This window comes from Pecten maximus, chromosome 1 (genome assembly GCF_902652985.1).
Source record: "Pecten maximus chromosome 1, xPecMax1.1, whole genome shotgun sequence".
In the NCBI taxonomy this organism is placed as follows: domain Eukaryota; kingdom Metazoa; phylum Mollusca; class Bivalvia; order Pectinida; family Pectinidae; genus Pecten; species Pecten maximus.
The window spans coordinates 53,985,711-54,012,966 of NC_047015.1; the positions used below are offsets into that span (position 1 = coordinate 53,985,711).

General features: G+C 34.5%; 1 protein-coding gene across 1 annotated transcript; it reads left to right on the plus strand.

Moving 5' to 3' along the window:
- The first annotated feature begins 145 nt into the window (after positions 1-145).
- Positions 146-26,138, plus strand: LOC117338004 (poly(ADP-ribose) glycohydrolase-like). The gene is given in 22 exon segments (XM_033899167.1): positions 146-232; positions 2,169-2,280; positions 3,090-3,175; positions 3,675-3,804; positions 4,472-4,599; positions 4,961-5,051; positions 5,594-5,684; positions 6,970-7,068; positions 11,228-11,344; positions 12,692-12,775; positions 13,025-13,099; positions 13,402-13,494; positions 13,951-14,111; positions 15,261-15,343; positions 16,905-17,041; positions 17,980-18,127; positions 18,654-18,732; positions 19,346-19,454; positions 20,226-20,254; positions 20,256-20,335; positions 20,968-21,099; positions 24,127-26,138. Coding segments are annotated over 20 exon segments (2,160 nt in total). The 5' UTR covers positions 146-232; positions 2,169-2,280; positions 3,090-3,105; the 3' UTR covers positions 24,351-26,138.
- The last annotated feature ends 1,118 nt before the right edge of the window (positions 26,139-27,256 follow it).

Sequence of the window (27,256 nt, forward strand, 5' to 3'; positions counted from 1 at the left end):
CTTTTAATTTAGCATATAAATTAACGTAAACTATACGAATACCATTTGTATTTATAATTAACCAGAAAATTATAATGAACATATGATATATGTACAGGTTTTGAAAAAATGGTATTTGTTTTGTTTGTTTTAAGGCTATCACCAACAAAGATGGCAGCTACAGTAAACAAGTGTAATTCGGATTAGGAAAACGCTTTGTCAGTAGCCGGCAAGCAAAGCAACGACGTGATTAGTATGTATACATTTGACGAAAGCTTGATTAACATACAGTAAGACATTTTGAGTATGCCTAATTTGCGATATATTTAATGTTGATGCGGAAATCGAAACTACAGGACGATAAAGAAAATTTGGACCTACTTTCATTTTCGCTTAGCGATGTATAAATCGCTTACAGCCTTTTTGAGTGTGTCAGTTCAAATTGTAAGCACGTTTTCAAGATACACTGTATACAGAAATTACTAACATTTCTTTCAAGTCGAAATGTTGTTAAGATTGACAAATTTGAAAAAAAAGACTGGCAGGCAAATATGTAATATAACGTTAATTTATGCTAAGTTGAATAAGCAAATGTACTTTATTTTGTTCCTTAATTTACTGTGATGTATCAGAATTTGCTTACATATCTTTCAAATTGAAATATTGTTAAGATTAACACATTAAAAAACTGACAGGCAAAGATGTAATATAATTTTAGCATTGGCCTATGTGAGAGCGCAGCAATCCCGGTGCCCATGGAATTCGAGAAACAAGCACACATAATCTAGTGTACTAGAATAGTAAATCCCACGTTACAAAATGAATATATTGCCAACAGATCTATACACTGGTTTGTAATAAAGTATATATCAACAAGAATTATGATTTAGATAACTTACTACAAAAACTAATCGTACATGTAGAATAAGTCTTAAAATAGACTGATTAAGCGATGACAAGGTGACGGGACAGCAGATCTCGCAGACGACAACAAAAAAATTTGGAAGTCCTCTTTATTTTATGTGCTATATTTGGTAAACTTGTATGCAACTCGAACGGACCGGAGCTGCACTCGTAAAACACCGGAAATATTTTCGTTGAAAATTATACCGTTACGTTTTGAATATAAAAAATTAAGAACTTGTTCGTGATAAATTTTATTAACAAATTCTAACTAGTGTGAAGTCAAACATTTGCATATTTTTAAAATCTTGATATTTTGTAATCTCCCGAGAATGTGACTTTGAATACAGTCTTGCGCAACACTGGATCTTGTCGTGACTTCCTGTTTCCGGTTACTGAGATAGTTTTTGAACTCTAAGTATATTGGGGGGAAAAGGGGGGGGTTTCCGAGACATCTCTACCATTAAGTTCGCTACACGAACGGGCTTCGCCCGTTCGAGCTGCGCTCTCTTATACTGTATAATTTATTTTAAGTTAATTAGCAAATGTACTTTATTTTGTTCCTTTATTTACTCAAATTGCTGTGATGTATCTCAAGGTATCTATATTTTCTATGAATTTTGATGTCACAGGAATGTTAAATACTAAACAAGAAAACTGACAGACACACAATATGGGTCAAGAGTCATCATATTGCTCTCTAGTAAATGCTTATAATCATCAATCTTTATTAAATAATTCCAATATTTACAGGTCTTTACCTATATCATGTTGAGGAGTATTAGTACTGTACTTTAGTTGGAAGTAGTATTTGAAATGAAAATATGTCGCACCAAAGATAGGTTTTGAACTACATGTAGCAACCTCACTCTGTCGTCAGCTTAAGCTTTATCTGAGCTACAATGTAATCAATGACCTCAATTATACTGTCCTGTTTAAATTCTACTACCCATTATTATGGCCATTCACCCATGTGAAAACAACTACATCCAATCTTCTTTGGCTCCAGCTTAGGAAGTCTCTCAATATCCAAAAGCTTTAATTAGACTTCGGTTGGTCAGTGACACCAAATCTGTAATAGGTCACTAGGATCAGCAGTGAAAAAATAATTTCAATTTTATCAGCTTTTGGTCAACTTCATCTTTATTCAACAGGACATGAGTGATTTGCTAAAAAAAATAATTTTGAATTCTGTAATTGTTTCCAGTACAGATGTATACTCTGAACAGTGAAAACATGTACAAATACACATGTATGTGTATGACATTATGTTATTTGTTTTCCAGTTTTCCAACTATCAGCTATTGAAGCATGAATCTTTGCGGTGAAGTTACTGTGAACCTAGTCTAGGGACCAGTTCCTAGAATTGAAATCATTGTATGACAATCTGGCTTGGAGGTAATCTGCTAAGATCAGTATAAAAAAGTTTATCTTTTATTTCGTTTGTCTTGAATGCTTCTTTACATTTAACTTTGTATGCGCTTTTGTACCTACCGGTATTAAATGTGTAATTAACTCTGTTGTTCATTTTAAATTGTAAAGTGTATCATCATTTCTTGTGTACATGAATGTCTGTCACAGGTTTCACCAATACTTTTGTACTTATCAAATATGTCATCATCTCGTGTGTATCTTTCAAAAACTGAAATCATATCAGATCTTGTGTACAGTAGTATCAAATGTATCATCAATTCTTGTGTACCTTTCAATGTGTCATCAGTTCTTGTGTATGTGTAGCTTTCATGATCAGTGTGTCATCAATTATTGTGTACCATACAAATGTTTTGACCATCATATGCATGCATGCTCAGCTGACCATAGTCCAAATTTCCAGTTACTGTAAATGTACATATTTTAGCAGTAATCTTATTTTAACATTTTTGGCTGGAAGCATTCCGATTAATTAAGATTGTGCCAATTATTGTTTGTCTACATTGGTTTCTATGGCAATCATTCTTGGTGTGCTAATTCATCATACCGCTTATCTGTTTTAATATGGATTTGCGCTAAAATTTGAATGCGTTCAAATTAAATTCATTTAGAGTATCTAAATCAACTGACATTCTGTCACGATATGGAATTCTTTCAAATAACTATCACAAACCTTATTATAAAATCTATTGCATAAGTGTTCTAGAGATGGTATGATTTGACTTATTACAAAAAAATTTCACTCGTGAAATAATATAATGTTTCTTGTTTTGCAGATTCTACATTCGTAGAATGAGTGAGCCACCTGCAAAGAGAAAGAAAACCATTTTAGATTTCTTTAAAAAAAACAAATGTGACCAAGGTACAGTATATTGTATTTCTTTATCTGATATATATTTTGATGCAAAGTTTTTAATTAAACATATATACACAAGCAATGATATTTAGATGGGATTTATATATGGGAATACATTTGATATTTCTTTGTGTTTAAATAATGTAAACTTGTTTTTTGTAACTTATGTTTATAGAATATAAGTTACACAAACAAGTTTACATTATTTAAATTATGATTTATTGGTATGAAACTTATTACTTGTTGCTTCTTCAGACGAGAGCTTTAAATAGATAATGGATGTAATAAACAAAAATGATAAAAGCCTAGATGATACAGAAAAACTGTAAATTAAAAAGTTATGATTATGTGATCTGAACTTGAAAAAGTTCTGGTTCCTGAACCCAATACATTTGAAATAGTTACACATTTCTGAAACCAAAACATTCAGGTTTCACATGAGTAATGCTACTGGGAAATATAAAATAATCTAGTTTAATATCTGCAAATCAAATTTGATTCACAGATCAACCGGATACCAAAACACGCAAGGGAAAAATGGCTGATGGAAAAGCTAACAATCCAGCAAAACCTATAGTTAGTGTTAAACTTCCTTTGACCAAGACTCTGTCTGGAGGCAATCAGCAGACGACAAGGTAAGCTTTTTTTTTTTTTTATATAAATAGAATTAAAAAACCACGTGTTCTGGAAGGGTTCATCAAAACTCCCTTCATAAATCTGGATCAAGAGCCTTTCAAAACTTGATATGAAATTGTAGTAAAATCTAGTTGATTCGATATTAAGTCAGAGATTTTCCTTTAATAGAAATAGGGTTCGTTAAAAGGACCCATTACTCTAAAAAAATCTTCTGAAAATTCCCAATTTGCCACTGAAAAATTCCCAATTTGAAGTCTCTTTTGAATGATTAAGTATGTTTTATATAAAAAGACCTATATTAGGCAATTTTGAAAAATTAAAGGCAATATTTTCAAAGAAAAACTGAAATTTATCTGAAATTCGCTATTTTTTGTTTTTCCCAAATCACATTTTGTCGCTTAGAAGTTCCCAATTCAATGGACCCTGGACCCAGTTGAAAACTTGTAGGAAAATCTCTGCTGAGTAATATCAAATTGCACATAGCTGTTTGAGATTTTTTTCCCCATAAACGTGGACGGTATATCGTTCTCATATTTCAACAAAAGTTGCTGAACTTCATTTTGAAATTTCATTACAAATGGAACAAATCCCATATCATTGGAAATTATCATTTCCACTCTCCTGTTTGTAAATTCAAATTGTATATCTTTATCATTTGGGAACCAGTCATGCGGAAGCCAGTAATAGTGGAACAAGTCATGCAGGAACAAGTCATATGGGAACCAGTCATGCGGGAACCAGTCATGCGGGAACATCATCTGTTAGCAATCACAAAGGATCAGTTTCATTTCAAGGTATATTTTTATTGTATCACAATGGACTAATCACATGTCAAGATAAACTTTTTTATTGGACTTATCATGACCTGTTAAAACCTGAAATAAACTGATATTTCATTCCCTTGATAAAAATTGAAATTTTTAAATAAAAAAAAAATATGGAAAACTGAAAGAATGAAAATATTATTAAAATATCACGTTTTAATACATTAAGATAGGAAAATTGCGATAGAGGGATGTTTTATTCAGTGATAATTTAAAAAAATACTTGAATTCATTCAAGGTTTTGAAGGCTATATAAGATTACTAAAGGTTGGTGTCAATGATGAGGCGTTTATTGTTGTTGGTAGTTATCATGTATTTTGTATATTGACAGGTTCATCCTCTGTTGCGGCTGCCATTCATGGGGAAAAGAACGAAGCTGAGACGGTTCCAATGGATTGTGATTCTCCGCTTCTGTTCTCAGAGTAAGTCTATGGTTTTTCTTTAATTCATTTTAGAAATATATTTGTATTAAACAATAATGAAGTCACCCAAGGTCACGGTATTGGGCAGAAGCATACTGGGATGAAAGGCTACAAGGTTTGTTTAAAAGAATGGCCTTGACCTTTCTAAATTGTTATAGGGGTCAAATATGTTAAAATATTTTAACAACTTTCATTTAACAAGAGGTCAAGGATTGGATATTGGGTCAGTAGCATGTTGGGATGGACGACTAGCAAAATTGTTTAAGGGAATGACCTTGTCTTACTTTCAAGGTCACAAAGGTCAAATGTGTTAAAATTTCGAATACATCACAGATAATTTCATTCTCCTGGAATAATCCCTCCCAGACTTAGAGTGAGAGATTATTAGTTGAGCCACTGAGCTTATTGCAGGATTTTTGCTTTGTTCATTTCTATTCTAGGTGTAACATGAGTATAAAACTTTAATGACATACAAGTGTAATAATTTTGAAGAAAATTTTTAGCAATAAAGAATTTACAACTTCCTGTTGAATAAATTGCAGCTCAGAGCCATCTGGACAGGACAGTGAAGAACATATTCTTGATATTCCTACACGGAAACCAAGTGAGAGAAAAAAAGACTGTGTGTTCATGGTAGGTAATTAACATAAAGGGGAGGTAACGAACATACAGGGTAGGCAATTAACATACAGGGGAGGTAACTTGCATACAGGGTAGGTAACTAACATACAGGGTAGGTCATTAACATAAAGGGGAGGTAGCTAACATACAGGGTAGGTAATTAACATACAAGGGAAGTAACTAACATACAGGGAAGTAACTTACATACAGGGATGGTAACTAACATACAGGGGAACATACATGGGAGGTAATTAACATACAGGGGAAGCTATTAACATACAGGGGAGGTAACTAACATACAGGGGAGGTAACTAACATACAGGTGATATAATTACATACTGGGTATAAATTAACATAGAAGGGAGATGATTTACAAACCGAGTAGCAACTTCTATACATTACAGGTATTTCACATACAGGGGAGGTAATAAACATGCATGGGAGACATATTGGGTAGCAAATTAAAATACTGAGAGGTATTTTACATATAGGGTAGGTATTCAATGTACAGGGGAGATAATTAACATAGTGTAGATAATCAACATACAGGGGAGATAATTAACACACGGGAGATAACATACAGGGGAGATAATCAACATACAGGGGAGATAATAAACATATTGTGTAGCAAATGGACATATAGGGAGGTATTTCATATACAGGGGAGGTAATTTACACACAAGGGAGATAACTAACAAACAGGGGAGATAAATAGCAGGTAGGGGGAGGTAATTAGCTATAACTTTGTAAGATTAAACATGTGTTCCGGGGATATCGCTCATTAGGGCTTAAAACGGGATGTTGCTCCAGTGCTAACTTACATGGTTCTAGTCGGTGAGGAAGTGGTATTTGTCAAGTCAGTGAGAGGAAAGTTCTGAATAGAATTCATTTGTTAAACAATAGAGAGGAAACACTAATTGTGGAGGATAACTCATGTAAAAAGGACTTTGTGTTCAGTGGCATTAACTCTCATTATGTACATTAGGGAGGGGAAATGAAATGTATTAGGTTTTGCACAATTAGAGTCAGTACATCCCATAATCTTCAAAAAAAAAATCTTTAAAATCCTGTACAAGTCTAACATATAAAGACTTGAGTACCTAGGTAACTGTATAATTACTACAAATAAATTTGAAATTTTAAAATTTTATATTAATATGTGCATTTTTTCTGTGTGGATTTTTTTACATTATGATTATAAATGTTAATGTATAATAAAGACATTTTTTCATTTACAGTGTTGCTATAATACTTTTCCAGTAAAGTAGTGAATGAAAATTTGTCTTTTGTTTTCCAGGGGATACCAATAGCCAAACTAAACAAGAGTCCCAACTGCTTGGAGAGACTGCAGCCCCTCACATCTAATAACACACACACAGTCTTATTCAAAGTTCCTGTAAGTCAACACATTTCCTCTGTCAATCTGTCTTATCTGTTCTTCTCTCTATCTAGACTATGTATAATGCATGTCTGTCACTCTGTCCGTCCTGAGTATATGCCTCTGCTCATCTGTCTTATCTGTTCTTCTCTCCATCTAGACTATCTATAATGTATGTCTATCGTTCTGTCTGTCCTGAGTGTATGCCTCTGTCAATTTGTCTTATCTGTCCTTCTCTCCATCTAGACTATCAATAATGTGTGTCTATCATTTTGTCTGTCCTGAGTATATATATGCCTCTGTCAATCTGTCTTATCTGTCCTTCTCTCCATCTAGACTATCAATAATGTGTGTCTATCATTCTGTCCGTCCCGAGTATATATATGCCTCTGTCAATCTGTCTTATCTGTCCTTCTCTCCATCTAGACTATCAATAATGTGTGTCTATCATTCTGTCTGTCCTGAGTATATATATGCCTCTGTCAATCTGTCTTATCTGTCCTTCTCTCCATCTAGACTATCTATAATGTACGTCTTTCATTCTGTCCGTCCCGAGTTTATGCCTCTGTCCATCTGTCTTTTCTGTCCTTCTCTCCGTCTAGACTATTAATATTTGTGCTTCCAATCCATCTGTCTAGAGTCCATGTGTCTGTATGTCTGTCCGTCTTGTTTGCCCACCTATCTGTCAATCTAGACTTTCAATAATATATATCCAATCCATCATACATCTTTCCAATTGTGTGTGCACATGTCCATCCTTCTATTTATCAACAAATATTGGCTGCTAAGAAAGCTTTCCAAAATTTTTGATCTTTTTATAATTTTGCTGTATTAAACTTTGAAGCCATTCTTGAATAGGGACTTTTCTATTAAAGAAAATAAACAAAACCTAATTCAACACACTACAGAGGAACTTCTGAAGCTGATGATGTTTTAATGGGTTTGATTTCTCATCTAATTCATGACACACTTGGAAATATATATTTCTTTTTGTAATTGATTAATGCTACAAAGATTGCACAATGTTGTAATTTCAAAAATTATACAATTATAGTTCAAATTTCAAAATAACACAATAACTACCATTTATTCAGTAGACGTAGGGAAAATTTCAAATTTTTGTTTTCAGGAGCTAGATATTCAAAGCACGTTTAGTTTAGATTTCAATGGATTTCAATGTCATTTTTTGCTCACCTGGTCCGAAGTACCAAGGTGAGCTTATGTCATACCATTGCATCCGTCGTCCGTCCGTCCGTCGTCTGTCGTCCGCCGTCTGTCCGTCCTTCAACAATTGACTTCTTCTCCATAACCACTGATCAGAATTTGACCAAATTTTGTCAGAAGCATCCCATGGGGTGTGGACTCAAAATTGTACAAATGATGAGGCTGACCCCCCAGGGGTCTGAGGGGCGGGGCCAAAAGGGGTCAATTTGGCTCTATTAATATAAACGACTTCTTCTCTGAAACCAAGCAGAGGATATTGCTCATATTTGCCTGGTAGCATCACTATGTGGAAGGGGACTCAAAATTGTACAAGTGGTGAGGCTGACCCCACGGGGGCCTGAGGGGCGGGGCCAAAAGGGGTCAATTTGGCTCTATTAATATAAACGACTTCTTCTCTGAAACCAAGCAGAGGATATTGCTCATATTTGCCTGGTAGCATCACTATGTGGAAGGGGACTCAAAATTGTACAAGTGGTGAGGCTGACCCCACGGGGGCCTGAGGGACGGGGCCAAGAGGGGTCAATTGGGCTATATTGATATAAACAACTTCTTCTCTGAAACTGAGCAATGGATATCGCTCATATTTGCCTGGTAGCATCACTATGGGGTGAGGATTCATAATTGTACATATGATGGGGCTGACCCCCTGGGGGCCTGAGAGGCAGGGCCAAATGTGGTCAATTGGGCTATATTGATATAAACGACTTCTTCTCTGAAACTGAGCAATGGATATTGCTCATATTTGCCTGGTAGCATCACTATTGGGAGGGGACTCAAAATTGTACAAGTGGTGAGGCTGACCCCACGGGGGCCTGAAGGGTGGGGCCAAGAGGGGTCAATTGGGCTATATTGATATAAACAACTTTTTCTCTGAAACTGAGCAATGGATATTGCTCATATTTGCCTGGTAGCATCCCTATGGGGTGGGGATTCATAATTGTACATATGATGGGGCTGACCCCCTGGGGGCCTGAGGGGCGGGGCCAAATGTGGTCAATTGGGCTATATTGATATAAACGACTTCTTCTCTGCAACTGAGCAATGGATATTGCTCGTATTTGCCTGGTACCATCACTATTGGGTGGGGATTCAAAATTGTACAAATGATTGGACTGACCCCCCAGGGCCCTGAGGGGCGTGGCCAAATGTGATATAAACGACTTCTTCTCTGAAACCGAGCAATAGATATTGCTCATATTTGCGTGGTAGCATCACTATTGGGTGGGGATTCAAAATTAAACAAATGACAGGGCCAACCCCCTTGGGGCTGAGGGGCGGGGCCAAAAGGGGTCAATTTGGTTAAATTGATATAAACAACTTCTTCTCTGAAACTAAGCAATGGATATCACTCTCATTTGTATGGTAGCATGGTCATGGGGTGGGATTCAAAATTGTACAAATTTTAGGGTTGACCCCACCAGGGGGCTGAGGGGTGGGGCCAAAAGGGGTCAATTTGGCTAAATTGATATGAACAACTTCTTTTCTGAAACAGCTCATATTTGACTGGTAGCATCCTTTTGGGTAAGGATTCAAAATTTTATAAAGGAAGGAACTGACCCCCGGGGTGCAGAGGGCGGGGTCAAAAGGGGTCAATTGGTTTAAACAACTTCTTTTCTGAAACTAAGCCATGGATATCACTCACATTTGTGTCGTAGCATCCCTATGGGGTTGCGCCAAAAGTCAGTTTCATTTCCTGGATTAATGCATTTTTTGGCATAAAAACCTCACATACCCATATAAAATGCCTATAATATATTGACATAGCAATACCAGTGACAAATATACTTAATCATCATTCTTGTTTCATATCTCATGAAATCCAGGTGAGCGATACAGGCCCTCTTGTTGTGATACTAGTAATTCGTTTTCAAGCTGATGTGACTTTAGATGGTTTAAGTATGAGGATGTTTTTTGATTCAATCACACATACAGCCCATTGGAACAAGGGAAGTACTTTAGGTTATACAGTATATTCTCATATTGTACTGTAACTTAGAAAAGGAAGCAAACAAATATATACACAGTTGATTTTGTGGAAATATGTGGCAGAGTACGTTATTCACAGCTTCCTGTTCTAAACAATTTCCCGTTTAAAAATCTTGTGTCCAAATCAGAAAAATAAGGAAATTTTGAAAGTTTAAAAAATTGGTTTTTAGGTCACCTGAGATGAAGTTGACTTATTTTTAGACTTCTGGGAAAATGCCTTTTGTTTGACATTGATGGTCAATGTGTCATCTGTCAACAATTTACATTTGTGACTTCTTCCCAGAAACCCTTAACTAAAACAGATGTTTGATGAAAAGTTTTAAAATTAGTTAACTGAAATAAAATACTTGTTGTACCCAAAAAACTTGTACCCAAAAAGTTTTTTTTGTGAGTATGTGTAATGGGTAATCTAGAAATTATTTTTTCTGTCTGTCTGCCTGCTCACAAAACCTTATACACACATTCTTCTTTGTGTTTTGTGTATAAGTTTTCATTGTAACTTGACACAGGGGAAGGTCATCACATAAAGTTAAGTTATGAATTGACAACTATTTGCCAGAGTTATTTCCCTTGACAAATTTTCTGTTCTAGAAATTTTGTAAGCTTGACTCCTCCTACACAGTGTATTTAATTTCATTGAAACTTGGCATATGCATGGTGAATGCAAATTATATACAAATGTATATGAAAGAATGATTGGAAAATTTGCAAGAGTTAATTGCCCTTGACACTAATTTAAGACATTTTGGCTTCAGAATCCTTGTAAATGCAGCTGCGTACGCCTTTGAAAATATGTCTTGGACAAATGATGTAAACTTTAATATGACTGATTCTGGTGTAGTATTGCTGTTTATAATAGTGTAACTTGAAACATTGATATTATTCTAGTAATTTGAAAGAATTGTCTATATAGATAAGTAAAATAGACTTTTGCCAAAGTTTTGACATTCCAATATTTATCTTACAGTTTCAGTACAGTGGTATGCCCCCAGATCCCTTCCCATCAAGCTTCAAGGATCGCTGGGACAATGAACATGTGAGGATGCCGTGTTCAAACTTCAATGAATACCCAGTCAGGGGCAAGGTAGGTGATTTCAATTTTTATTTTTGCGACGGCCACCGTTTTATTCATAGGATGGGGACATATATTGTTAACCTCAGTTGGTCAGTATGATGTGACCAGGTGGGGTGTCCTGCTGGGTGTTATTGGCAGTATGCTTCAGTGAGGTAGCACTATAAAGTTGGCTTATTAGATTCCAGGGTCTGCAATTTCTTCAAACAGCTGGAACTTTTGTTGGTTCCATGTAATCTCAGGGAACCAACCATGAACATACCATAGCCTCCCCAGACGTTAATCTAGACCAATTTTACTACCAAAATTAGGTAGTATTCCCCACTGATGGTGTTTTTCCCCTTTGAATAAAAACAAATTCCCCATCAAGAAAAATTCCATAAAACATGGGAAAATTCTCCAAAGCAGGGGAAATCACCCAAATTTTTGATGAAATATGTAAGAATTATAGCAAAGAATAGCCGTAATGTTAAAGTTTAAAGAATAATTTAAGAGACTGCAACCCTTCCTTTTCCTTAAATTTCATAATGGGTAGTATTCCCCAAATCATAGATTAACCCTTTCACCCCTACTGACCATATTGGACTTCAAATGGTGAATTAATTGCAGAGTCCACTAAAGTTTCTTAGGTTTGAAAGGGTTAATCACTGCTCTCAAAACTCAAACATACTCATGATCACTGCGTGCATCTCACACACATTAGAGGCCATCCTTACCGTCATAGCTGTTGATAGGAGGTTAACAATATAAAATTATCCACAGCATCCTAACACACAAACATTCACCACATGCGTTCTTTGACCATAACTTGTAACGTGACATTAAAAATTACAAAACCAAACCAACCCGATCTTCATTCTGTTATCATTTCATTTCTCATATACTCTTTTAACAAATAAAGAATCTGTAATTTGTGAGTTGTATAATCATATGTAGGTCACAATCTGACTTTCTAATTGTCAATTTAATTTTTCAGAATTATGGAGATTTTAATAAGAATATCAATTAGAATTTTTACTTTTTAACATCTTCAGTGAGAATTTAAAAACAGAAAAATGTGTAGAATCTAAGGAGGAAGCACTGTAAATTCCAATACTTGGGGTGCTGCTTGTCGACTGAAATTATTTCCCTGCACAGAGTTACCCATTTACATAGCTGGGTAGATTAGCGCAGCAAATCTTTTTCTTCAAAGACAACAATTTGTCAACAAATAAACAAATTCATTTCTGCTTCACTTGTCTTCAATTTTTGTTTGTTTTTGGAAAAATTTGGTCAAAGAAATAAATTCTTTCTGTTGTTTTTGTTTTGGGAAAAATATGATAAAAGATATAAATTCTTTCTTTCATTTGTGTTTTATAGGACGGAAAGCAGGCGGTACGGAGACGATGGGATATGATCACTGAAGTCTTGCTTTGCGACATCCCTGGCCCGTACGAACTGGAGGTTTGTCAGTTTTGTTTTGTATTATAGAGAAACATCTGTGAGTCTGTTAGATTTTGGTTTCCTTGTAACTAAATGGGTCTCTTGTTCAATAATGCTTTCATTTCGAATGTTACAGAATTTCAAGTAAATTTTTAAATCGATTTTAACATAAGCAACATGAACTTAAGGTGAATTCTCTTCCAAGGGTTGGCATTATATAACATTTCATCCTTAAAAATGTTTTTATTTTTTTTTTTTTTTTTATTCCAGGAGGTCATTCTAACATATAATTCAAGGTATTCAGATCGATGGGACTTCAAAACACTTCATTATTTCTTCAGCGAAGTAAGTATTCATTTTTTTTTTATTATATTATTTCAGTAAAGTGTAAAGACTGCTTTTTTTTTAAGATGTTCAATTTTTTACGGTTTGCTCAAAATTTGAGGTGTAAAAATGATGCATTTTTCATTTCCAAATACTGTATTCTAATTGGACAATTTTCTTCCCAAAATGAAAAAGGCCCTGTCAGAAATTCATGAATTAAAGAGTTGAATAAAAAATGTTTTAATAATCGTAATACTAGGCCAGACAATGAATGTTTGTAGTATACATATCATGTTGAAGCATTGTTTTCCTTCATTTTGCAGGAAATTGAGAAGGAGGAGAGGAATCATTTTTTCAACAAAACATTAAAAGAAATGGTTACGTTAGCTTTAAACCTTCCGAACCTTTGTACGCAGGTAAGAGACCACACATTTTTTGTGGAACCAATATTGCCTCAATTTCAAATGAAACAATTTCAGGGTTACCAGGTATTTCATTAAAATTAATTACATTGTACTTCCTAAAATTTCCCAAAACTCGTACTTTTAGAACAATGAATTTGTTCTAAGGTTTCATGTACGAAGAACTGTAGTAAAAATGGAAGATTGTTTGTAAATGCAAAATTCTTATTTCATGAACACCTTAACCAATTTAGTTAGATATATTAACACTGTATGATCATAATCTCAAGTTTTATACCTGATTAAATTATGGTAGTTGGTGGTCAAAGTTAAATGATTAATTTCATGCCCATATCAAGGTAAAAGGTCAAAATTGACATTTGAAATTAAAAAAAGCTTACTTCATTCAAATTAATATCCCTTATAGAAGCATAAAACATTGACTTTAAATTGGGTATATTTACATTTCAGCCGATACCACTTTTGAAGAAAGGAAAGAGTCGAAGTGTCACCTTCAGCCAACAGCAACTTTCCTGTTTGTTAGCGAATGCGTTCTTTTGTACTTTTCCTCGTAGAAATGCCAGACAAAAGACATCTGAGTATAGTAACTACCCTTCCATCAATTTTAACAGGTATTGATATTATTGAATTTGTAGATATTCCTTTCTGTTCAAAAGGTATGGGGTCATCTCCTTGACCCTGTGGGTTTTATCTGGGTACTCTGGTTGCGCTTCCAGGCAGTCAAACAAAAGTGATTAGTATATATAGTGTCTTGTTTAAAATTTCCAATTAATGCTTTGTAGAATGAATGAAGTTTGTTGTTTTTATAAGACCCTCAAATTTGACTGAATATCATGGTATGGCATTGGCCGTCTGCCCGTGTGTCATAAACTTTGGTTTGTCAGGCAATTTCCTTATACATTTTTCAACCGATCTCTTTCAAACTTTGTATATATTATGATTATGATGTGAAGTTGTGTCTCCGTAAAAAGAATTCTGATTCTACTGTTCTTGCAGAAGTTATTTCCCTTTGTTTATTTGAGTATTCAATTCTTTTTAACAGGAGATCTCCTCTTGCATTTTTGTGCTGATTTCTTTGAATTTTAGTATGCTTTATAAATTTGGTATGTTGGTATGTTTCCCTGAAAAGAATTTTGATTCAACGATTTATGAAATGTTATTATTACATGCCCTTTGTTTATTTCAGTATTTGATTTTTGTCTGGAGATTTCCTCCAATGTTTTCGACCAATTTCTTTGAAACTTAGAAAGCATTAGAGTCAAGTTTTGTTTCATCGAAAAAATTCTGATTCAATTATTTTTTTAAAAGTTATTGTGGTCACTTTTTGATGTTGAAGACTTGAATACTTGTTTTCCTCAAACTGACAGAAAATTAAATATTGACTTTGTAGTAAAAAGTGAGAAGTTTAGCATGCCATATAGCCACTCTTAAGAAGATGCAAATCTTATCTCAATACAAGATATTATATAACAATATATGGCATTCAACAGGTATACTGTTCTGCCCTGCAGTGCTCTTGTTTTCCTTGAACTTCATATAATTAAATGGATTTTGAAAACTTTTGTACAACATGAAAGTATGGGAATATTTAGAATATTATTAAATTAGTTATTTTTTGCTCTCAACTGATGTTTGCAGGAGCAAAAGGACTTTCATCACATACAATGCCCTGTTTATTTTACTATTTTATCTTCCCACCTCAAAGTAAACTTACAAATTCCTGATCTTAATTTAGTTGATGTTAATTTTGTTGTCTGCAGCTTGTTTGACGGTGCGCCGAACCAGGTGAAATTGGAAAAACTGAGGTGCATTATGAACTATTTTCGACGAGTCACAACCACAGGTATATAACTGTTTGACCCACTATCATCAGATTGTGGACTGTTCAAATAGCCCTTCGTCTGAGGTCCATGGTCCGTTTGTTGTCTGTCCGTAAAAAATCCTTGTTATTGCTATTTCTTGACAAAAACTGGAGTACAAGAAATAGTGAAAAATGAAAAAAAAAAATCCGAAAAAATGGTGAAAAATATTTTTAAAATTCGAAAAAATGGTGAAAAAATACAAAAATTATCGAGAGAAAAAACTAAAATTGAAAAAAAAGTGAAAGTAAAAAATCCTTGTTATCACTATTTCTTGAGAAAAACTGGAGCACGAGAAATAGTGAAAAATATAAAAACAATTCCGGAAAAATGGTGAAAAATATGAAAGTTATCGAGAAAAAAAATCAAAATTTTTGAAAAAAAAGTGAAAGAAAAAAAAAATGAAGAAGATTGGAAAAAAGATCGAAGAACAATCGTACAGAAACCTTGATTAATTAAAGAGCTTTCAAGTTGGTGGGCCCCAAGATATAGTACCTGTCAGATCTCAGGCTAATCAATATTGTCCAGGTACATAGGGTTTGGATTTCTATGTGTTGCGATTTTCTTAGCAGCAGGTAACATGAATCTTTCTTTGTGAAAATATTATTAATTGGTATCTCAATGATAGTGGCTTTGTTTATCAAAATACTAAAAAATGAGAGGTCCAATTATTCTTGAAATATATGCAAGTAATCATTCTTGAAAAATTTTATTTGATGTTTTACCTTTTCCAAAAAAATGTGTATGCTGTCTAAATTGTTTTTGTCTGTCAAATATTTTGCAAAAGCAAGAATTATTAGTCAAATTTACAAAAAGTATGGCTAAATTTATAGCATATTTATCACATTTATCAACTTGAAGACACTTTCTGTTGTGTGTCACTGAAAGGGGCCGGTGATAACTCAGTCGATTAGAGCGCTGGTCGCGTAATCTCAGGAGAAGATCAGAGGTGCTTGGCTTGACACTTTCTACCTGTGTCCGTTCTCTAGAAGCTGAGAAAAGGGCCGGTCTGAGTACTACTGGAGGAATATTCCATGAATATTTCGTGAAAATATCTTGATGAAGTCTCTACACATTCCATCATTACATCATTTCAGGGTCATGAATAGCCTGAATAATCACGACCTTGAAAAAGTAATTTTCATGGCCAATATGATAAAATTCCTGACATTTCATGGCTTAAATTCAAGGTATTTTTTCATGATAATTTTCACAATTTTTTCATGGCCTTTTTATGACTGCAATTTTATATTTTTTCCACCTATATTTTATGGCGATATTTCCAGTCTGTACTGTTGTGGTTGTGTCCATGGACACGATACTTTACCCTTTTTGCTGCTGATGGCATGTGACAGTCATCCCATTTGTTGTTCAATGAGGTAGTCACCAACTACTACAAAGATCAGACACTGTTTCAAAATTACACTGGCTGTTCATGGGACGATAAATCCAGCAATCATACAAACAAACAAATAAACAAACTGTCACTGAATCAGTTGATTGTTTAGTCATAACCTTATTACATTTTCCTAATTCTCTATTCAGTTCCCACAGGTACAGTGACTTTTGTTCGACAGACCGTGGACAAATGTCCGGAATGGAATAAACTAGATACGTCTCTACGGGGTTTACATGTGTCTGCGGAGGGCACCATAGAGGATGATGGGATAGGCATGCTACAGGTATGATGTGCCCTGAAAAATACAGTCTTTCATACAAATTTCTGGTGATATTGTCTGGTTTTAATCATTAACAATGGAAAGTTTAATTTGTGTCCAATGAAATATTTAGGTTTCAAAGTAGGATGTTTGGCTTTTTTCCAGTAAAACTTTCTGTTAAATCGTTAATTTTCCCCACACAGTAAAAGTTATTTACCAATTATGAACTTGAAATGAGGTCCATATGGGGTTTTATGAAATTGAGAATGATATATTGACCTAGGCATAAAAGCATTATCATTTTGCGGGTCCCTATAACTGAGTGCTACACAATATCCTTTTGATAAATTCACCATCATCTATGTTACACATTGTCAGTCATTCCAATATACTGTAAAAGTGATGAGATGCTGATATTTTGTGTGAACATTCATTTAAAGTCAAACATTCAATGTTGTGCTTCGATTAGATAAAGCGGTAAATTAATTGAATTTAAATATGATTTGGACTTAAAATGTTTGGCTTTTGAGGTTTTGTTAAAAAGTATTGCAGATTGTATGCTGTATTCATAAACAGTGATTGGATGAAAATAATGATATATTTCATGATTTTTTTTCAGGGTTTTTCTTCCCCCACCTGGGGAGTTCCCACCTTTTTTCACATGTTGTTATAAGTCATTCTATTTTCAGTAGGATTATATGTTTTTGTCTTTCAAGCTTAAGACATTACTCTTTATTCTCGTATATAGGAAGTACCTACTCCATATGTTAATTTTTAATACTATAAACAAAATTAGCTTCAAACTCAGAAAACATTTTCGTTTGGGACTTGGATCAGGAGAAACAGCAGTTGATTGGCTAATTTAGTTGTGCGAGTTTTTTTACAAACTTATTTTAGAACTACTCTCTTCCTGACTCGAATTCTATGATATTTTGAGATTTGTTTAAAACCTTGTGTTGAAGGTGGACTTTGCTAACAAGTACCTTGGAGGGGGCGTCCTAGGACAGGGGTGTGTTCAAGAGGAAATCCGATTTCTCATCTGCCCAGAAATGATTGTGTCCCGCCTCATCACGGAGTGTCTTGAAAAAAACGAGTGCCTCATCATGAAAGGTATGGGTTTTTTTTATAGGCCTCGTCAGCTTCTAAACTTTATGTCTACGGTGACTGTGGTAAAACTGAAAAAGAAGAGGTGTATGACATGTATCGGTAGTAAACAGAAACTTTGAATTCTATCTTTGTTTTTTTTCTTTGGAGTCATTTTAATCATAAAATTTGACATTTTGTCATCACAAGAATATCCAAATTCAACCAAATGTACGTCCTACTCCTTATAAGACCTCTCTGTATGTAATTTTTCTGGTCAAAATGTCGCATTCTACCCACACAAAAAAAAAAGATTTACATTCTAGCTTTGTTTTGAATATTTTGAAAGTTTTGTAGGCATTTCAGTCATCCCATATTTCTCAGGGTGTTTATAAGTTTGGATACAGTATTGGCATGCTTGATCTTTTGATGAAATATACTGATTTTTGTATACATTTGGCATAGGCTGTATGCCTATAATAAATGCATGGTTTGTAAAATTGCATCAATTTAGAGTTTAACTAGGTTAATAAGATGCTTGAATCTCTGACAGGTTGTGAGCGTTTCAGTGACTATGATGGTTATGCCAAAACATTCAGGTGGAAAAGCGACTATGTGGACAAAACACCAAGGTAGGTAACTGCTACCCTTGGATTTTGTTATTATGCCATGGGTGATAGTTTTCAGTATTAATCCTGAATTTAATATTTTGGAGAAAAAAAAATCTACCCCATGTATGTTTTATGTAAATATTTTGTAAAATTTTGTAACAGTTATTTCAGTAAGGGGCCACGGTGGCCGAACGGTTAAGGTGTCCCAACACTTTATCACTAGCTTCCACCTCTGGGTTGCGAGTTCGAAACCTACGTGGGGCAGTTGCCAGGTACTGACCGTAGGCCAGTGGTTTTTCTCCGGTTACTCCGGATTTCCTCCACCTCCAGAACCTGGCACACCCTTAAATGACCCTGGCTGTTAATAGGACGTTAAACAAAATAAACCAAACCAAATAAACCAAATATTTCAGTATTTTCAGAATACAGTACTAAATTGTAACACTAGGGAAGGGGGCTTATTTGAGGATAAATATGGTACTTCACTTTTACACTAGGGGAGGGGGCTTATTTGAGGATAAATACAGTGGCTTAATGGAGGATAAATACGGTACATCTTAACCATCCTTTGAATGACCTTCACCCTCTTTTATGTGACAATGTCTGTATACTGACACTGTGTTTATATCGACAGAGACGACTGGGGACGACTGTGTACCGATGTGGTGGCGATAGATGCCCTCATCTTCCATGGATATCCACGCCAATTCAAAGCTAGCTCTGTGGTCCGGGAGCTTGACAAGGTATTGTTAAATATACAATGATTATGAAGAATGAAAAACTTACACTTTCCTAACAGAATTTTCATAGGTAACACTGGTAGCATATTTAATGTTCCATAGGATGAAAGAAGGTCTTAAGGAATTTGATTAATAAGAATTAATTTTCCCTATTAATTCAGTTTATCCTCATGAAGACGATTTATCTCCCTTTGATCAGTCTTTGGAACTCTCCTCTGTCATTCAGTGATTTTACCAAATTTATTGTATCTGTCTTTAATGGTATAAACAGATTTTCATTGAACAAATCTTGACAAGGAAGACTAAAATCAAATTCTTGATACTGCAAACATGGTTGATCTGGGGGACTCAATAAAGACAGAATTACTTCATGATGAATTGATATTGTCAATGTTATTGGTACAGAGACAACATCAAGAAAATACAATTAATGCAATTATGAATTAGTGAAATACTTCGAGTGTGAAAAACTCTAAAATATGATTACCCTGCAATATGTAACTACGTTAACAGTTTTCCAATGAAAATTGGTCATGCATGTCAGACTTCATTAAAAAGATCCCTATGTAGGGTTTGATGAGATGAGAAGGAGGGGGAAAAAAAGGGAATTTTTTAAAGGTTAATTTAACATGAAGATTCAAACTCGAAGTGCATTCTCATGATCATTGTTAAAGAAAAACAAATAATTTTAGATATGGTAGTGACTAATTAAGACGATGAAAGAATTGTATGAACGACTTACTTTAACAATTTTGGTGGGTTTCTATTTATCAGGCCTATTGTGGCTTCGTGCATCCGCACTGTTAAAGAGGTCAAGAACCTATCCGCTGTCTGTACGGGAAACTGGGGATGTGGCGCCTTCGGAGGGGACAAGCAACTCAAAGGTGGGATTTGCTGTCGAAACACATATTTATATCATAATAGGCTATTGATATTGAAGTTGACTTTTTCAAAACTTAAAGATTGTTAAGCTAAGTTTGTTAACTCTGTAAACTAAGCAGAAAAAAAAATGATCGTAAAACACAAAATGATCTTTTTTTGCAAATATTTTATTGAATTGAAAAAAAAAAAAGTTAAATAAGAATGAAACACAAGAAATATCTTTTAAAAAGATAAACGGCATAGTTTTAATGCTGGTGGTTATAATGTAAAACTACTGGTGAAATAAATTAATGAACTAATGTGTTTTAGCACGGATAACAAAATTATATCAGTTTGAATCATTTTTGGTGATAATAAGACTGCATTTGAATCAGGATTATAATCTAAACAATACATCATTTGAAAAGATACATCCTCTTATTCAGCTTGCCTTCAATCTTAACTTTGTTTCATTTTTAATTGCATTCTGCATTTAGCATTTTCCGCTACATTGACCAATCACAATCTTCATCTTGACCAGTAACGCCACCTGCCGTGTTGTATCCAGGGCCAAAAGAATATTATACGGCTATGCCGAAAAATAACTGGACAAGTGTTGCTGTGGGCGTGACTGACTTTTTTTTTCCTGTTGCAGCTCTTATCCAGCTGATGGCAGCATCACAGGCAAAGCGCGACCTTTGCTACTTCACTTTTGATGACAAAGCTCTACGTGACGAACTGTACCGGATACATGACTACCTAACCAAAGTTAATCCTATAGGAATTAGTAAGTCTCTAACCAAAGTCAATCCTATAGGAATTAGTAAGTCTCTAACCAAAGTCAATCCTACAAGAATTAGAAAGTCTCTAACCAAAGTCAATCATATAGTAATTAGTAAGTGTCTAACCAAAGTCAATCCTACAAGAATTAGTAAGTCTCTAACCAAAGTCAATAAAATAGGAATTAGTAAGTCTCTAACCAAAGTTAATCATATAGGAATTAGTAAATCTCTAAGCAAAGTCAACCATATAGGAATTAGTGAGTCTCTAACCAAAGTCAATCCTATAGAAATTAGTGAGTCTCTAACCAAAGTCAATCCTATAGGAATTAGTGAGTCTCTAACCAAAGTCAATCCTATAGAAATTAGCGAGTCTCTAACCAAAGTCAATCCTATAGGAATTAGTAAGTCTCTAACCAAAGTCAATCCTACAAGAATTAGTAAGTCTCTAACCAAAGTCAATCATATAGGAATTAGTAAGTCTCTAACCAAAGTCAATCCTACAAGAATTAGTAAGTCTCTAACCAAAGTCAATAAAATAGGAATTAGTAAGTCTCTAACCAAAGTTAATCATATAGGAATTAGTAAATCTCTAAGCAAAGTCAACCATATAGGAATTAGTGAGTCTCTAACCAAAGTCAATCCTATAGAAATTAGTGAGTCTCTAACCAAAGTCAATCCTATAGGAATTAGTGAGTCTCTAACCAAAGTCAATCCTATAGAAATTAGCGAGTCTCTAACCAAAGTCAATCCTATAGGAATCAGTAAGTCTCTGACCAAAGTCAATCCTATAGAAATTAGTGAGTCTCTAACCAAAGTCAATCCTATAGGAATTAGTAAGTCTCTAACCAAAGTCAACCCTGTAGGAATTAGTAAGTCTCTGACCAAAGTCAATCCTATAGAAATCAGTAAGTCTCTGACCAAAGTCAATCCTATAGAAATTAGAGAGTCTCTAACCAAAGTCAATCCTATAGGAATTAGTAAGTCTCTAAACAAAGTCAATCATTTAGGAATTAGTAAGTCTCTAACCAAAGTCAATCCTATAGGAATCAGTAAGTCTCTAAACAAAGTCAATCCTATAGAAATTAGTAAGTCTCTAACCAAAGTCAATCTTATAGGAATTAGTAAGTCTCTAACCAAAGTCGATCTTATAGAAATAAGAAAGTCTCTAACCAAAGTCAATCCTATAGGAATTAGTAAGTCTCTAACCAAAGTCAATCCTATAGGAATCAGTAAGTCTCTAACCAAAGTCAATCCTATAGGAATTAGTAAGTCTCTAAACAAAGTCAATCATTTAGGAATTAGTAAGTCTCTAACCAAAGTCAATCCTATAGGAATCAGTAAGTCTCTAAACAAAGTCAATCCTATAGAAATTAGTAAGTCTCTAACCAAAGTCAATCTTATAGGAATTAGTAAGTCTCTGACCAAAGTCAATCCTATAGAAATTAGTGAGTCTCTAACCAAAGTCAATCCTATAGGAATTAGTAAGTCTCTAACCAAAGTCAATCCTATAGGAATTAGTAAGTCTCAACACAAAGGAGAGAGGCTATTGTCTGTGCATGGTAGTGATGGTAATTAGCTTCACTTTCAGAATCAATATTTGGAAATGTGAAATTAATCAATTATCAATTGAAATTGATTTTCTAAATTTAGCAAAGAATTGCCCTTTGGTAGAAAATTTATGTGCATCTTAAGTACATTTATTACACCTCTTGGCCTTTGTTATCAATATTTTTAATACTGAACACAAACAAAGCATATAACTGTTATTGACATATTAAAATCTCCTTAATCCTTAATCAACCAATGAATATACAAACGTATCGGTAAAATATAAGATCAAATACTGCTTGGTTTGGTAACATTACAAAAATATGTGAAGCTGAAGATTTATAAACTCTTCCATAAATTACCGTTTAATTGCCTTATCAAAATCGTCATCGATGATCTTTTTTTTTTCTACTTTTTTTATTATTTCGACAATGGACCCACCACTATAACATGGTATTTACATACTCTTCATATGACTCGATATAAATGTTACTTTATTTTCCCTGCTCTCAGTTAAAGCTTTTACTAGAAACTATATAATTATATAAGTGTTTATTTTGATCTTGCTTGTCTTACATTATCAGCCCATAACATAAAAAATGACGCTGCCGTTTGTGACATCGCTTTCATTGACCGATACAGCAGCGTAATAATTTTCAAGAGAAAAAAGTTTGTCAATCAAAGTAGATTTTCACATGGATTATGCATGGTAAATTAAATTTTAAGGATTAACTTGAATATATTTATTATGTTTTAGAGCTCTATATAAATTGCGAAGCAAAGTTCTTCACAGTCTACTGATTTTCAGTGGTCAAGGTGATAGTTCAAGGTGACTCACACCTCAAGGTGTCATAGCATAAAGGGATGGGTGACTTTTCGGGGTTAAGATGTGTGTCAGAGGTCAAGTTGATTGTAAGAGGTCAAAGTCATACAGAGGTCAAGGTGACTGTCAGAGGTCATGATGATTGTAAGAGGTCAAAGTCATTCAGAGTTCCAGGTGACTGTCAAAGGTCAAGATGATTGTAATAGGTCAAAGTCATACAGAGGTCAAGATGACTACTAGATATCAGTGAATATCAGAGGTCAAGGTGACTGCAGAGGTCAAGGTGATTAAGAGGTCAAAGTCATTCAGAGGTCAAGGTGACTGTCAGGGGTCAAGATGATTGTAAGAAGAATGGCTGACAAAAGCCTGGATGATTTGCAGAGGTCAAGGTGATTAGTAGAGGTCAGGTGATTTTAAGAGGTCAAAGTGACACAAATGTCAAGCTAATTGTCAGTGGTCAGAAATTTTTTCATAAATAAAGGTGACTTTTAGAGATCAAGGCAACTAGCTGAGGTCAAGATGGCTGTCAGAGGTCAAGACTAATATTGAAGGTCAAAGTGGTTTTATAGGTAAAGATCTTCATGATTATCAAGGCCAATACATTCTTAATTCATGTCCAAATTGCTGCTATAAATATGCTAAATTTTACTTGTTTCAACAGGTAATATCATGGTGCTGATAGATCAGTATGAAAGGAATGTGGTGAGCAAGTTCTTTAGGAAAAAGAATGTCACCTTGTATGAGTACATTATCAAGGTGTTCGATGGCAGCCTGGAAAACACAGATTCTGAACCAGAATCCCCTGCCGATTTCTCCCAGAGCAGCCAAGAGGGAATAAATGCCGAATCGGTTCATGGCAAAGCTAAAGAATCGCTTAATTTCTGATGGCTTCATTACATGGAAAGCATGTAGAAGACATTTATTTAATGGCTTCATTCTGGAACATGTAGAAACATTTATTTCTAATGCCTGGGTAAGGCCATTACGGTAAAAGATCTACCCAACAGGAGAATTCAAGGTTTCTGAAAAAAGAACCAAGGAAAGGTGTGATCTAATTCAAACTGTACATTATCGTAAGTCACTCCCACCTTGTATAGAATTTCTTGATTTCTGAAATCCTTCTATAGGATATATATTTGACTGGAATGCCTCTTACATAAAAATATCATCGTAATGGAGAAAAAAAAATTAATACAATGACTGTTTCTTGCAAGTGTATTTAATAAACTCGCAAACTCACTACATGTATGTGGTATTTATCAAATAACGACGAAATTTGTATACAGATATCGCTTGTTAATGATTTTAATTTAAGATGATATTTTGTCACATTTTCTTTTTTACTTGGTTTTAAGCCTAAACACTGCTGGATCAAATGTAACATTACAAATTATATTTACTGGGTATATACAGCAAACTACATGTAGTATTCAGTAAAAACAGAAACTGCGTTGGTATGTAAATATTTTAAATGTTAGCCTGTCAATTCTCCTGTGATTTTTGTTTCGTATAATTAATTCAAAACAGAAACTTACCATGGAACTGGATTTCAAACAAACCTTTTCATTTGATTATTGTTTAAATAAATTTTCAAAATTTAATAGACACCTGCACTTACTAACAATAAAGCATAAATATTGTGCAATTAAATAATTTGAAGACATTATTAATTATCAAATAACTAATTATAAGATTAATGATCGTTAGACATAATTTTAACAGTATTTAATGGTTTTTTTTCATGAATTCATGAATTATAAAAGTTTGTAGAAATTAGTGACAATAAAAACAAGGATATTGCTTTAACAGTGTTATTGCAAAACTTTTTTTTCACTTCGGTCTTTGTGATATTATTTATTTTTGCAAATACAAAACTTAGACATTTTTGTATAACTATCAATTATGTAATTATGATATTTTTGTTGTCATTAATTTCATTAATTACTAGACTATTAGATAATGGTGCGTAATTTCATCCTGATCGCCTGACGAACATGTGAGCTGATGTTGTGGTGTTATGTCCGTCATAGATTTGTGATGCTAATATTAGGAAATTTCAACTGCAATGAATATATTTTTTTGACCATTCCATGCTTATATATCACTTACTTCTGAATCATTTCATTGTTTTTAAACCCCTCATATATTGTGTCTGAGGGTTCCTGGAACTTTAATTGTTCAAAAAACCTCTTGGTAATCAAGAGGCTTAGTAACAGTAGCAAGCAGAGGTTACTTGTAAGAGTTATCAAGTTTGTAAATTGCATGACCTTGACCCACTTTCAAGTTTTCACAGGTCAAGTTAGTTAACATCTTTAAACCTCTTCATTACAAGATATTGAGCCATCACTTAAGTTTGTTCAAATAAATGACCTTGATACACTTACAAGGTCACACAGGTGTCAAAAGCATAAATTCTTTCAATGTGATTTCTTACGAAGATTCATAGGATTACGATCTTCTGGCAGTAGCATGCTGGGATTAAGTGTTACCAAATTATATCGAATGTTCAGATGAATAACCTTGAACATTATTCAATGTCACAGGGATCAAATGTGTCGAAGATATTTCTGAATTATCAAGAGTACTAACAATATCCTGTATTTGTATAACACTGGAATGAATAGCTTGTAAGTTCCAAGGTTCCAAATCAGCTGATCCAGACCAACTTTCTAACTAAGATCTAAAGATCAAAAATTGGAAAATATGTCCGAACAATCTGACGGACAGACAAAACATGGGGCAGAAATAAATGACAACGTGGGAGGCATAATGTGTAGATAAATGCTATTAAAGTCCATTTCAATGAATGTGTTCTTGATAGAAAACCAGGTGAGCAATACAAGCCCATTTGGCCTCTTGTTTGACCAGATCTGTTGATAGGATGTTAAACAATACAAAACCATATATACCAAGCCTGTTGTCAGGTCTAGATGTTTCTTATAGGTTCACTTAAGGTTATCACAGAGGTATCGGGACACTAGGAGAAATACTTGTGTCTAGTACAATCATAATTATCCTGGTTACGATTGAGCGATGATTGATAATGAGTTCTATGTTTGGTAAAACATGTAAATGTTTTTCATAAGTGTGTGACAAGTGTGACAAGAATGTCAACATGGCAACGTTTTGTAATAAAATATTATCAAAATCCGATTTGTTTCGTAGGTTTTATTTGTGTTGTGTGTGACTTTTCAGTGAAATTCTGTGAGAGATCTAGTAGGCCGAGTAGGACCTATTGGGCTGACTAAGATCTAGTAGGCCGAGTAGGATCTGTTGGGCTGACTAAGATCTAGTAGGCCGAGTAGGATCTGTTGGGCTGACTAAGACCTAGTAGGCCGAGTAGGACCTATTGGGCTGACTAAGATCTAGTAGGCCGAGTAGGACCTATTGGGCTGACTAAGATCTAGTAGGCCGAGTAGGATCTGTTGGGCTGACTAAGACCTAGTAGGCCGAGTAGGACCTATTGGGCTGACTAAGATCTAGTAGGCCGAGTAGGATCTTGTAGGCCGAGTAGGATCTAGTAGGCCGAGTAGGATCTTGTAGGCTGACTAAGATCTAGTAGGCCGAGTCGGACCTATTGGGCTGACTAAGATCTAGTAGGCCGAGTAGGACCTATTCGGGTGACTAAGACCTAGTAGGCCGAGTAGGATCTTGTAGGCCGAGTAGGATCTTGTAGGCTGAGTAGGATCTTTTAGGATCTTGTAGGCCGAGTAGGATCTTGTAGGCCGAGTAGGACCTTGTAGGCCGAGTAGGATCTTGTAGGATCTAGTAGACTCTAATGTAGTTATGCT